Here is a 13,079-nt window from a genome sequence, read left to right as displayed (position 1 = left end):
TGGATTTGTTTGGTAAGGTTGAGAGGAAAATTATACTAGGAAGAAAAATAACTATTGACCAATTTTGTTGAAGTGTAGGTTGCTTTTCATAACTTTAGATGATATTTAACCTTTGGAATTAGTCAAAAATGTAAATTATTATATGTATTTGAATTTTTTTTGAAGTTTGTTGGTTGTACTGGACTCATTGGATTTTACCACTTGTCAACACCTATCGACAAACATTCCATGGTCCATGTGTTGGTGCAGTAACACGTACAAATTTATGATGAGCGAAAATGATCAAACTTACCGTGCCAAAAGTTTTGGGTGTGCGCAAATTACGCATACTCCCTAGAGAAGCTAAGCCACAACGGAAGAAAGGGACGTCCAAGAAGCCAATGGAGGTTATTTCAAACGTAATGAGGTTATTTCATCACTATGTTTTTTCATGGTGGCTAATACATTGCCATATTTGAAGGTATCCAAACCACCTCCGTTTCTAGGTGACTTTGCAGAGTGGATAGGTATAAAGGTCTACTCGAATATGTTGGGCGTCTGTGCAAGCATTAGCTTTGGTTCAAGGAGCATTTTGAATGGCACTATGACGCAACACTCCGATTGGAGGAAGAGCAAAAAAAAAAAAGGAAGAAGGACTAAGATTATAAGGAGAGGGAAGATTGTGAGGCCAAAAGAGAGAGGAAGCAGGTGAGGGTACACACTGCGAAGGAAGCCAGATTGAAGGCTGCAAGGAAGGATATGTACATGTCGCATGTTTTAATTTGAATCCCCTAAGGCATGTACTAATGTTTTTTATGAAGCATCTCATGTGAAACTATCTCTGCACACACCATACACCATAGTTACATTCGGTTTTGAGCCCGAAACCGTAGTTCGAGGTTAGAACAATTATTTCGTCAAGCATACATCATGTGTTCGTAATGTAGCGGCGATTTTCAAAATCTTGTCCTCCATTACATATGCATCACATATGGATACCTTGTCTGTCAATTTAAATATACGTGGTACAAACTTATATTAGGAAGAACTATGCCTTTTGGATAGTGCGCATGATAGAAAGTTAGAATTCTTTTTTCTCAACACCTAACTTAATAGCAATGGTAGGGTGGGTGCCTCAACATTGAACAACATGGTGCTGAGGTCACGAAACTCAGCTCAAGTGACATTGCATTCTTTAGTAGGTCACAAGACAAACATCTCAAGTCAAAAATTCCATGACGATTCCACAAGCACAAACATATCAAGTCCACAAATTTACGATATTTCTGCAAGCACAAACATGTCAAGCCCACACCAAGTAGCTGCACTAATTCAAACACAAGTATGAGCTCCGGTTTTGCACTAATTTAACCCCCCTAACTTATCGTTTACATTGTCGTGGTACATCAGGAGCCCATTGATTAGTTCTCTTCCTAGGACATATCATGGTTGCGATAGCTGAGGTGCATCTATTATCCATGAAGCACCGAGCTCTTATTGGTCATCTTCCTCCCTCTCCTCCCCTCTTCCTAGGTTCCCTCCACATCTTCGTCGTTCTCCTCCTCCTCCATCCCTTGGCTGTCTTAGCTTTCGGGTGTGCATCCACTCAACTAAGAAGCTGGTGACATTGCTGGAAGGACAGCTTGAACGTGTACCTCGGCAATGTCTATGATCATGTAGCCAAGGCAAGATATTAACTTTTTATCTATATTAGACATAGTTCATTTAATACCTATTGTATTTAAGAATTTACATGCTTAAGCTAAAAGGACGATAGCTATATGTTAGGGTTAAAACATGCAGTGAGATAATTTGAGACCATAAGTATTACTTTTCTGGATAATTTGAGATCATAAGTAATACTTTTCTGGTGGCATATGGAACAATGGTTTGGTTTGAACCTTTTCTTATAAGACTTGCTTGTGACTTTTTTCTTTGTACTCCCTCCGTCTCATTATAAGTGCAACCATAAGTATCCGTGCCCAACGTTTGACCGTCTGTCTTATTTAAAAAATTTATGAACAAATTTTAAAGGTTAAGTCACGCATAAAGTACTATTCATACTTTATCATCTAATAACAATAAAAATACTAATCACAAAAATATTTTAAATAAGACGGATGGTCAAAATTGGGCACTGAAATTCACAACTGCGCTTATTATGGGATGGAGGGAGTACTAAGTTTGCGACAAGTATGAGGATAAGTTAAATAATTTGTTTCTTTTTAACCGTTTCTAATTGCTTTTTTTGGCTGCAACAGCTATAAATTAAAAATAACCGCATGTACCTATCTCCATCGAGTACAGTCAATGGTGTTTTCACGGTCAAATCAGCCTATAATTATGAAAGGAGGAATTGCAGGACTGCTCTGGCTTCAACGACAAGTAGCAATGAGGGTGGTCAGAAAGAATGGAAGAAACTATGGAATCTCAAATGTCCAAATAAGATGAAGCACTTCTTATGGCTGCTCGCACACAAAAGCTTAGCATTGCGAATGAGGTTGAGTAGAAAGGGGATGGAAATTGACATGTGTGATTTGCCAACGTTTTGATGAGGATGGGGGCATCTTTTTTTTTTCAAATGCAATTAAGTAAAGAAGCCGTGGAGGGAAGTGAATATGGAAGGAACTCGTCTCAAATTGTCAGAGCAAAAATCTGCATGGGAGGTACTGAAGAGTATAATGGAATTGGAATACGATTCCCAGTTAACTGCAGTCCTACTGATGTATACGTGGTGGCATGAGTGAAATCGAATCAAAGAAGGTGAGAGCAGAAGGGACGTTTCTAGCCTAAGCTTGATCGTGATGAAACAAGCGACGAAGTTTGCTGAATTAAACCAAGAAACACTGAATCAAAATACAAGATCAACACAGAAATGGAGGAATCCCGATGTGGAGATGTTAAAGATCAATGTGGATGGAGCATATACACCACAAACGGGGAATGGTGGATGGGGATATGTTATTAGGGATGATGCTGGCTCATTGATTGAATCTGGAGCCGGAAGAATCACACATCTCATGGACGCTTTCCACTATGAAGTCTTAGCTCTCAGAGCAGGTATAGAAGCAGCAGCACGGAAAAGGCATGATGAGAGCAACTGGAAACTGACCTTGATGCTCTGGACGAGCCACAGGTTGGATGCAGCAGGAGGTCTTCTATATAATGCAGTTTTGTGTAAATTCGTTTAATACTTTTAGCTTTCATCACTGTCCCCGTAGTTGTAACAAAGTGGCACATCCTTTGGCTGCTTATGGTTGTAACTGTTCTCAGCTGACTGAGATCAGTTGGGACGGTATTCCTCCTAAACTAGAGGATTTGGTTGCCAGCGATTCTGTCGTACCAGTGGTATAATGCAATTCGATGTTCCACTAAAATAATGTTTCTAGTCTTTGAATCATTAATCAAATTATTTCTCTCCTTTCATAAAGTTGAATTTTTAATAATTTAACCCATTTAGAAAATTTATTACACCGTGGCAAAAACTTATCTCAAAAATGGAGTGCCACCTCAACGCCAGCCCTACGTTGCTAGGTCCAAACTAACGTTGTAGGAGCAAGTCATCCTCGCATATATGGTATATAAGGGCAGAATGGTCATTTCATTTGTACCGCTGCATGTGAAGATGACTTAGCATGCTCACGTGGCACTTTTTGTGGGTCAAAGGACTATATTAACCCAAATGATTAATTTGGAGGACTTGTTTAGACGATTTGAAACCTCAAGTACTAAATTAAGCCCGAAGCGAAACTTCAGGGACAATGTTAGCTATTCACCCTTTATTTTATGATTTTTGTCATTGAATTGAGAAGCATGAGATAACATGCCAGAATACGGCTTCATTCGATCTAGTTCATAGGTTATTTGTGCATGATTAGTTGAGTGCTAATTATCATAAACTTAAAATGATTTATTTAACTTTTAAAGAAAATTTTATACAAATTTTTTTTCACGAAATGTATCGTTTAGCAATTGAGAAAGTGTATTCACGGTAAATGAGGAAGTGGCCCATCTATATAAGATAAGAACACATCTTACTAACTAAAAGAGTTTCTGATAAATATGTCTTGCTGAGGAGGCCATACGAACACAATAAAATCTAATCCTGTTATACCATGTTTTTTCCCCTCCCTTTTCAATGTGAAAAGAGAACAGAATAGCAAGCAGTGATACAAAATTAGATTTTAATCACTTGGTTGGGTTTGTACTCTTGTGTGCTTCTAAAAGTTCGACGGAAGAAAAATATCAACATGTAAGGACACGAGAATTTGACAAAAATGATCGTAAAAATATTTTTACGAAAAGGATATTTAAGGGTAATGTACATGCTAATTTTGATTCTCCGCTGTGGCAGCTTGACACTGCATAACATAAATCACTATCAACAAGATGAGAAACCATGTCAGACAGATAGACACATCGATTTTACAACAACTGGTGTGGTTAATCGAACTATTAATCTTAACCCTCCGAAACATTCAGGGAAAAAAAATATGTACACCTGTGTGATGTTGTACACCCATTGATCTATCATGTTTAACAGCAGGTTCCTGATTCTAAACATCTTACACTGTACGCCTGTATCCCTTCTTGTAAATTGTATAATTCTATAGTAAATTCAGAGTTTCAGTTGTTCCACGTCTTCTCTGTCATTCCGTGAGTGATCATATGCCTGCCTGTTGTCCATTTGCTCCCTGGAAGTATCTGTTCTTAGGCCAGAGCTTGCTTCTTCAGTTTCAGAGCAGCCAGGTCGCTCTGTTAGGAACTGCTCCCAGAACTTGTCATTCACCACTGCAGCCGGGGCTGCAGGAGCCTCACTGGCTACTCGTGCATCCGCTCGTGGTGTTGTGGCATCTGCTGTACGAGAATCAGCTGATTTCTTTTGGTTGTCATCGAAGCTTCTGTCAATGGTGTCATCCTTTTCCATGGTAGCTGTTGCTGCCTCAGTTGGGTTGTCTATAGTGGTCCCATTTGCATTGAGGCCTTGGCTTTTGTCAACATCCATCGAGCATGATGCAAGAGTTAGACTCAGATGGCATGTTAAGAGGCCTTCATCACTTATAGGTGGTGCAAAGCAAGAGCTCTTGGAGGGGCAGATAGATGTGCCGGTATCGGAGAGTTCCATCATCTGCGGCACTAACGGGAGACATTCCCTCCCCATCATGTCACACTCTGGATGTTTACCATGAGGGCTTCCGTTATCTTCGTTTGAGCTTTGCGTGCTTAGCGTGATGATATTGCTCTCTGTCATGGCAGGACAAAGTCCCAACCTAAGCTTATCAGAGAAGTGCTGATTTAAAAGATTGCCTGTTTCTTGCTTAGAAGTGCTGCTATGGTCATCATAAAAGCTTGTGGTTTCTGTGTTCTCGATACTGTAATCCAAACCAGGTAACCTTCTCTTCTTATTGAAAGCATCCGTGAAAATCGAAGATGCTTCTGCCATCTTAACAAGCTTGTTGACAAACTGAGGGTTCTTACTAGCTTGCTGCAAGAAGGCAATCATCTTGGTCTGTCGCTGCTCCATGCCAAGCACTCGTCGCTCAAGATCTTCAATCTGGTTCATCGTTCCCGACTGCTGCTGCTTGGATTTCCAGAGGTCAGCCTGGAGGTTGGATTTCTCTCGTGAAAGCCGTTCGATCTCATCCTCAAATATTGCACGCTCATTATCGGGCAGAGCACCTGGTGGATGGCTGTGGCTGTGGATAGGCTTACGCCTGTGGATATTCTTCAGCAGGTGCTTTTGTCCCTTGATGAAGTACTCATTGGCAAATTCCCATCGCTCTGGATCTATTTTACGGAATCCCTGCAAAATTGACAATTTGCAAAGGGTCTCCATTAATTTAGGGAACTAGGAGTAAATAGATCTTTCACTTCTTAAGAGTCTATCAATAGGCAGAAGTTAGGAAACTTCCTTAAGGAATTATCAACTCACACTACAAAGTGAACTATATTAAGAATATTGTTCACTGGTATCTGAAGATTTAAAGTTTCAGCATAGCTATCAGCTCACAAAAACAATAAAGGAAATCATGCACAAAAAAAAAATCACCTATTCTTGGACCACAAGAAGAAACAAATTTATGATAAGAATACCATGAAAAAGCCAAAATCTTGTTCTTGGACACTGGTGGGAAAAAAATAAGCATCAGCAAACAGGATAACAGGTCACCCAGTTGAACTTTTTCCGGAGAGATATTATGACCTACTACAGACACTCCCTTGTTAATACTAAACAACAAGCACACCAATCAATAACAGGGCTCATACAGTCCTCCTATCGGCTATTTTTATGGAGAAGATGACAGGTAAACAGATGTTGCTGTCACATCAACATTCACAATTCCAAGTTTTCACGATGACCCCAAGCTGATCTTACTTGCAATACCAACTTCTTAGTAGTTAGACAAAACATTGTTGAAGAATCATTTTCCAATAAAGATATCTACTAACAATAAAAGTTCAAATTGTGAACAATTACATATACTAAATGAAGGTAACAAATTGAGGAGTACCAGAGATGTCCATTGCGAATAAAGTCCCTAAAACCCAACCATTATTAGCAACCACAATTCCCTCGTGGACATCCATCCCAAATGTCCAAAGTCCCAAAAACGCAAAACTGGTCAGTTTATAATCCTAAAGGATGCAGTCTTGCTACCAAAAAACAATTAAAGTCTCAGCCCAAACTAAAGTCAATAGTGACACAAATCTCTCATCCTAGTAACCAAGGGAGTGAAAATCTGTCTAGCTCTCGATACCACAGTGTCTTCTCTTCGCATATAGCTCAAACTAACCAAAGCACAACTCAAACCCAGTGAGTCTGGGTAAAGTGCTGACACATGCAGCCTCATCCCCACGATAAAACAAGATGAACTTCACAAGCATTCCACATCTACACCACTTCCAAGACCCCCACCTTTTCCTTCATTAAATTGCAACCAAATATAACTACAAGGAACAGAAATCCACGTTCTAAACTACCCACCGTACTAGCAATTCACCAAAATCGCAGGGATATTTCAGCAATTACTATCCCCCATCGACACGGAGTTCCCAAAAATTCCCAAATGTAACAATTGACGGTAAAATTCCCGAACCCAACAAGCAACTGCCCAGCTTAACTACCACAAATCGATTTGCCCCCCCACGCAACCTAGGCTTCAACGAAGCCTGAATTCCCCAAGGCGGCTATCCACCCGGAGCGCACCGCGCAGCGAAGAGAGATCGACGATTACGAGGAGGGCGGGGGACAAAGCAAAGCGTACGCACGTAGGTGTTGAGCTGGCGGATGAAGCTGGAGAAGTTGCTGTGCTTGAAGTAGGCGGGCAGCAGGCGGGCGGCGAACTCCGGGTGGTTCCAGACGACGAAGCTCGCGTCGGAGGCGTCGCTCCACGACACCACCGCGTCCGTCGACGGGTCGTCCACCATCTCGTACGTCTTGAGCAGGAACGGCGCGGGGCCTCCCCCTCCTCCGCCGGCCCCGCCGCCGCGGGCGCCGGCGGCAACTTCCATCGCCGGAGACGGCGGCGCGCGTGCTGCGGGTGAAGAGAGAGAGGGAGGAGAGGAGTCGTCGTGGTCGTTGTAGGTTGGGTGGGGTTTGGTATGATTTCTCGCTTCTTCAATTTTTTTTTAATTAATGCTGCAAGACGATACCCGTTGGTATCGTTGGGACGGTATAATACATCTGTGTGAAAAAGATATCATCCCGTTTGAACGATATATCATATATCAGTAGATACCTTCATTTTAAAATAATGACATATCAAACTTTTTTAAATTTTAACTATTAATAGCAAAAAGAATAAAAAAATTATCATGTAAATTTAATGTTATTATATTTATCATTAAACGAACTACAGTATAATAATATGTAACTATTTTTATTTAAAACATTTTACTTTTATAAATATTATTAGTTAAAATAGCATCTAGGAGACAATGTCTAGTTTTAAAAATGCTATATTTTAGGACGAGGGGAGCAGGCATTAAGCTCTATCTTGAAGGTATTATTTAACGAGATATTTTGTTGTTCTTTTTGTTTTGTCAGTCGCATCATTTTTGTCTTTTTTTAGTGTGCATTCATGATTGGAATTTATTGGGTAGCTCTGGAAGGTGAGAGATGGAAATTGGGTGTAGATTGATGAGAGAGTGACAAGATTCAAGATACAGTGAAGCACGTGCTATCCGAAGCTGGACTAAAGTGGTTTGACTTAGAGACTTGAGAGAATCGATCCGGCAAAATAAAATGTATGCTTGATTTTGATTCGATCGTATACTACATAAAGAAGATAACGCAATTGACTTTTCTAAGATATTTAAACTCGTCCTATTAAAAGTTTAATGTGAATATGCATAAATATAAGTGGTGCTTAAAATTTTCTAATCATAAAATAAATCACAACAAATGATAGTTATATTTTCTTTAATAAGATAAATGGTTAAATATTATACCAAAGTCAATAATAAGAATACATAGCGAATACTATAATTTAATTCATTGGAGAATATGAAGAGATGGAGTCGTTTTGACCTTTAGTTGAATTTCACTTGATTTAGATTGATATGATAATTCAACTTAGGGCTCTCTCCTCAATAAGGTCCTTGACGGAGGAAAAAAGCAATATTACTAAAACTGTTATGCACGGTCTTATTGTCACCGAGAGAAGCGGGAACCAAATCCTCTAACTTTGAACTTTGAAGGACAAACGCAAATAAGAACATTAAAATGAATCTAGTGCTACAATGACTTATAGTTGTCACTCTGTAAATTGTACATATTTACTACTTACCGTATTAAACCAATCACATCCATTTGATATGAATAGGATGACTATAAACATCTAAAGTCACGGCACTTTATGCCTCTAAACTTTTACGCTACTAAAGTTGAGAATCCAAATCCGAGCAGAACTTGAAACCAATCTTGGGCATATGGAACGAGATCCTGTGCAGTACTAAAGCTGACATGAGAACCTCGCTTAGTCCAAAGCTCTTACATGAGTGGTCATGATGACGGATGACCCCACTTACTCAAGAGCAAAGTTTAACAAACCGTTTAGGGTGTGTTACCGCCACCTTACAGTTTGGCGGTTACTGTGAAAACCACGTGATTACCGAGAAGTATATCGTAATTTCAAAAATTGAGAAGGTTACCATATGTAATAACCACGACAACCGTACAGTTTTATAAACCGTGCTCAAGGGCTCATTTGTCAACGGACATGGTGACCACACTTACTTAAGAGCTCATATGTCAGCGGGCCTCACTTGCTCAAGAGCCCGCCTCAAAATTGATACTACTTCAAAAGAGGGAAAGGAACTCAAGTAGTTTTCTCTTGGATGGCTTCTACAATTTAAGCCATTTTCTTGTAGAACCTACTCCCTCCATTAAAAAAAAACCCAATCCTAGATTTAAATCTAGATATATACTATATCTAGATTTAAATTCAGGATTGATGTATATCTAGTTTTAAATCTAGGATTAAATTTTTTTTTGAACAGAGGAAATAGAAATTTGCTGACAACAAGTTTGCCTGGTCATTGCATGAAATAAATTGATGTCTGATATGAATGTAGAGACATACACAACACACAAGTTCATTAACATTTATACCTCAATTAAATAAAAAAAAGGTTTGCTTCAGTTACCAAACTTTGGGTGTGTTATTAAAATGTACCAGCAACTTTCAGTGGTATAAAACAGAACTGAAGAACTTTCGGTGGCGTGGAACCAATTTTGCCTTTCAAATATGGTCGTTCACGCAACATAATTCTCTTCCGTATTTGATTGGTAAGATCAGCCAGCAGCAATATATGATGTGATGTCAAAATATACTAAAAAGAGTCCAACATGCTAAAAATTGATCATGGGCACACAGACCAAAATTTACAGGACATCAACTGCAACTAAAATATCAGTGTACTGTGAACCCATCTTGTAGTTAAACAAAAACTAGATGCATAATGATGCTTACGAACTTTGAATTCAACCTTCCAAAGGTACAGCACATTTATGTTCAGTGTTTTGAGTGGATAATATCTTTCTCGGAGCAATAACCATGAATCATTTAGCCTTGACACTCTCCGTTGTAGCTTGCTCCTTGACAGGCGGACTCTCCGGTGTACCTTCCTTGTTGACAGGCTGAATCCGTTCATACCGCTTCCTCGTCAGTGTCTCCCCTTTGAGGGCAGCAACATATCTGTCATTTGTGTCCTCTTTCCTTTGCAGCTCTCCAAGAAACTCTGCCAGTCTCTCCCGGTTCACTTGCCCCATCATCTGTTTTGTCATACAATGGAATTGCAAAAACAACATGTGCAATGTTAGACAAAGTAGTAGCATAAACAAGTCAACAAAACTAACAGTGAAGAACCAATGGCTCCTGTAATGACAAAAACGGAAAGGATGGGAACGATTAACCAAAGTAAACCTCGATTCCGTTGGGAAGTAAAAGTAAACATACAGTAGCATAGAAATAAAACTGTCACATGCCAGATAAAAATAGCTACCAGGCAATTCTCTGCAAACCTTATAAGGGTATTACTAAGATAAGAATGCATATTTACATGTATCAGATTATGTTTGTATAGATTTGATATTCCCGATTAGTCACATTTTTCTGAATACTGACATCACAACTCGAAATCCATCTGATCCATTTCCTACTAAAAGTCATGTGAAGCTTACATGATGTCCTCTAGGTATCAGATCATGCATGTTCACTGCGACAGCTTACCGTTCATGTAACATATCATCATTAACCAACAAAAGACAAGGGAATCATAGTGACAGTTTGACCATTCATGTATTTCAACCAGGGAAATTTCTACCGATTCCAAAAGAAAAATAATTGGTCCCACTGAACTTCCAGTAATTGGTGGTCAATGGAAATTTCAGAACGTTTTCGTTCAAAACATTTGAAATTGAAATTTGAATGTTTTAACAGGGAAAGATTGTGCTTGAAGGGCTCGAAGTCTAGAACCCAACTGATCATCCCAGAGGATAGCACACAACCATTCCAGTTGCACATTTATTGCTAAGAACTGTTATCATTCATTATATTATTTAATTAAATAATTCAGAAGCATGCATTTTCCCAGCTACTTTAGCCTGACCTTATTCCTACCTTGGGTAACTCATATGGCTGGTAATCAGCATTAACTGCAAATAGAGATTTTCCTGATTTCAACTGCAATACAAAACAAGCTGATTTACAGGATATGCAGATCTATGCCAAAGAACAATTTGGTTCATCATAAACACCATCCTTGCAGGCTTATAAGCTGCAAGACCGAAGAAGGGTCATCATACCATATCTACAAGTCACTTGGTCAAAGAGAACCCAACAAGTTGTCCTAATTATAATAGATGGATGTTGCCAAAAAGAGCATCCTATAGGTTGATTACTGGAAAAGCTTCTTAGAAGCATGCCATCTTGTTACCCAAAACTAATTCACAACGGTGTGTCCAGTAAAATACATGTTAAGTTCTTTTGAAACAATGTAAAAGCCAATAGACATATACAATGTCCAAACAGATGGTAAATCGTAGTATCATGACATACTTGACTAGGTGAATGCTATATACTCAAATAATCAGCACAATTAGCTCAGCAAAGTTGGCATCTACAACAACGTTCCCAAAGGCCATAAGCACTACTAATCTAACAGAGAAATAGAATAAATAGAAATGAGCTATCAAATGGCCTGACTAGGAGCAGAAGAAACAATGAAACATCATTCAACAACGAATGAGTGATACATGTGTTCATTCACTCTCTACTGAATGAATGCCAGTATGTCCCTTCCTCCTGCACCTTATTTGATAGGTAGCATATAACAGCATAAAAAGAAAAGAGCTATCAAATGGTCTGACTAGAAGCAGAAAACAACATCATTCAACAACAAATTAATAGTAGATGTGTTCATTTACTCTCTATTGAATGCCAGTATCTCCCTTCCACCTGCACCTCATTTGATAGGTAGCATATGCTGAGCCATCCCACAAAACAGGCATGAACTAGTAGTGTACAAATAGAAGAACGCAACTCCGCAGAACTACTCGAAATCGTAAAATTGCGCCACAAATTGGAACATTTCACTCGGTATATTCGATCTATCTTTGAAGTGGGAAACTAATTTCACATCTAAACAAGATCGAACGATATCGTCTAGAACTCCACTACGCGACAGCACGTTTCCATCAAGAACCTAGAGAGGGCGGCGATACGAACCAAAGAAGATCGCAACAACCCATTAATTAATTAATCATCAGAACCCAAAAGATGGCAGAAAACAACAAGATTTGGGGGGCGGGCGCGCACCGCGGTCTCGGGGCGGGCGGTGGAGCGGAGGTGGGCCTCGAGCTGGTCGTTGCGGGAGCTGGTGAGCTGCATCACGCCGTAGCCGACGACGCCCGGGACGACGCCGCACAGCGCCGCGAAGGTGAAGAAGAAGGGCTTGGAGTCGCGCGTACGCCGCACCAGCCACCGCCACCCCGCGCTCTTCTCCCACAGGATCGACATCTCCCTCTCCCTCTCCCTCTCCCTCGCGCCTCGATTCCCCCCTCGTCTCGCCTCTCCTCTCCTCAGCTGCTGCTTCTTCTCTACCCTTCTCTTGCCTAGGGCTGTTCACTTTGATGTCAAAAAAACCTTACTAAAATTTTGGCAGGCTTTATATAATTTGGTAGAAAGCTAAATATACCAAAAATAAGGTTGAAAATGATATTAAAGGGAACAGGTCCTAGGTTTTTCTTCTGCCTCCCTCCCTCTTGTTTCTTTTTCTTTTTTCCCTGATGCGGGCGGAGAGGAGATGGGTTGGCGTTAGTGAGGGAAAGCGAGGCAGATGGGCCTCAGTGGGCTCGAGGCTGGCCTGGAGGCTCGATAGTAATTGGAAGGAATAAGTTCACCTCGACTCTCTAAATTGTGACTTGTGACTGAATCTTATTCGTATCCTTTTACCGATATCTCGACCCCTAACTATTAAAACCGGTGTAATTTAACTTCTTGGGTAGTTTTGAAGAGCGGTTTTGCTGATGTGGCGCCTATATAACGGTATTAACCAGGTCTTCATTCTAAGTAGCGTTGATGTGGCGTTTAAGTGGC

At 40.1% G+C, this 13,079-nt stretch overlaps 2 protein-coding genes across 2 annotated transcripts; both read right to left on the bottom strand.

The window, feature by feature from the left end:
- Positions 1–4,288: 4,288 nt before the first annotated feature.
- Positions 4,289–7,576, bottom strand: LOC127761043 (heat stress transcription factor A-5). Its single transcript, XM_052285250.1, has 2 exons — positions 7,249–7,576; positions 4,289–5,782 (listed from the first exon to the last, which is right to left on the bottom strand). The coding sequence occupies exons 1-2, from the start codon at positions 7,489–7,491 to the stop codon at positions 4,598–4,600; spliced, it is 1,428 nt and encodes a 475-aa protein (XP_052141210.1). The 5' UTR covers positions 7,492–7,576; the 3' UTR covers positions 4,289–4,597.
- Positions 7,577–10,019: 2,443 nt separating this feature from the next.
- LOC127761311 (uncharacterized) lies at positions 10,020–12,619 on the bottom strand. Its single transcript, XM_052285582.1, has 2 exons — positions 12,300–12,619; positions 10,020–10,255 (listed from the first exon to the last, which is right to left on the bottom strand). Exons 1-2 carry the CDS (start codon positions 12,498–12,500, stop codon positions 10,043–10,045), a joined length of 414 nt encoding a protein of 137 aa, XP_052141542.1. The 5' UTR covers positions 12,501–12,619; the 3' UTR covers positions 10,020–10,042.
- Between the last annotated feature and the right edge of the window lie 460 nt (positions 12,620–13,079).

This window comes from Oryza glaberrima, chromosome 2, assembly GCF_000147395.1.
Source record: "Oryza glaberrima chromosome 2, OglaRS2, whole genome shotgun sequence".
Lineage (NCBI taxonomy): Eukaryota > Viridiplantae > Streptophyta > Magnoliopsida > Poales > Poaceae > Oryza > Oryza glaberrima.
The sequence above is the reverse complement of the archived record's forward strand: the minus strand, read 5'-3'. Positions and strand labels throughout refer to the sequence as shown.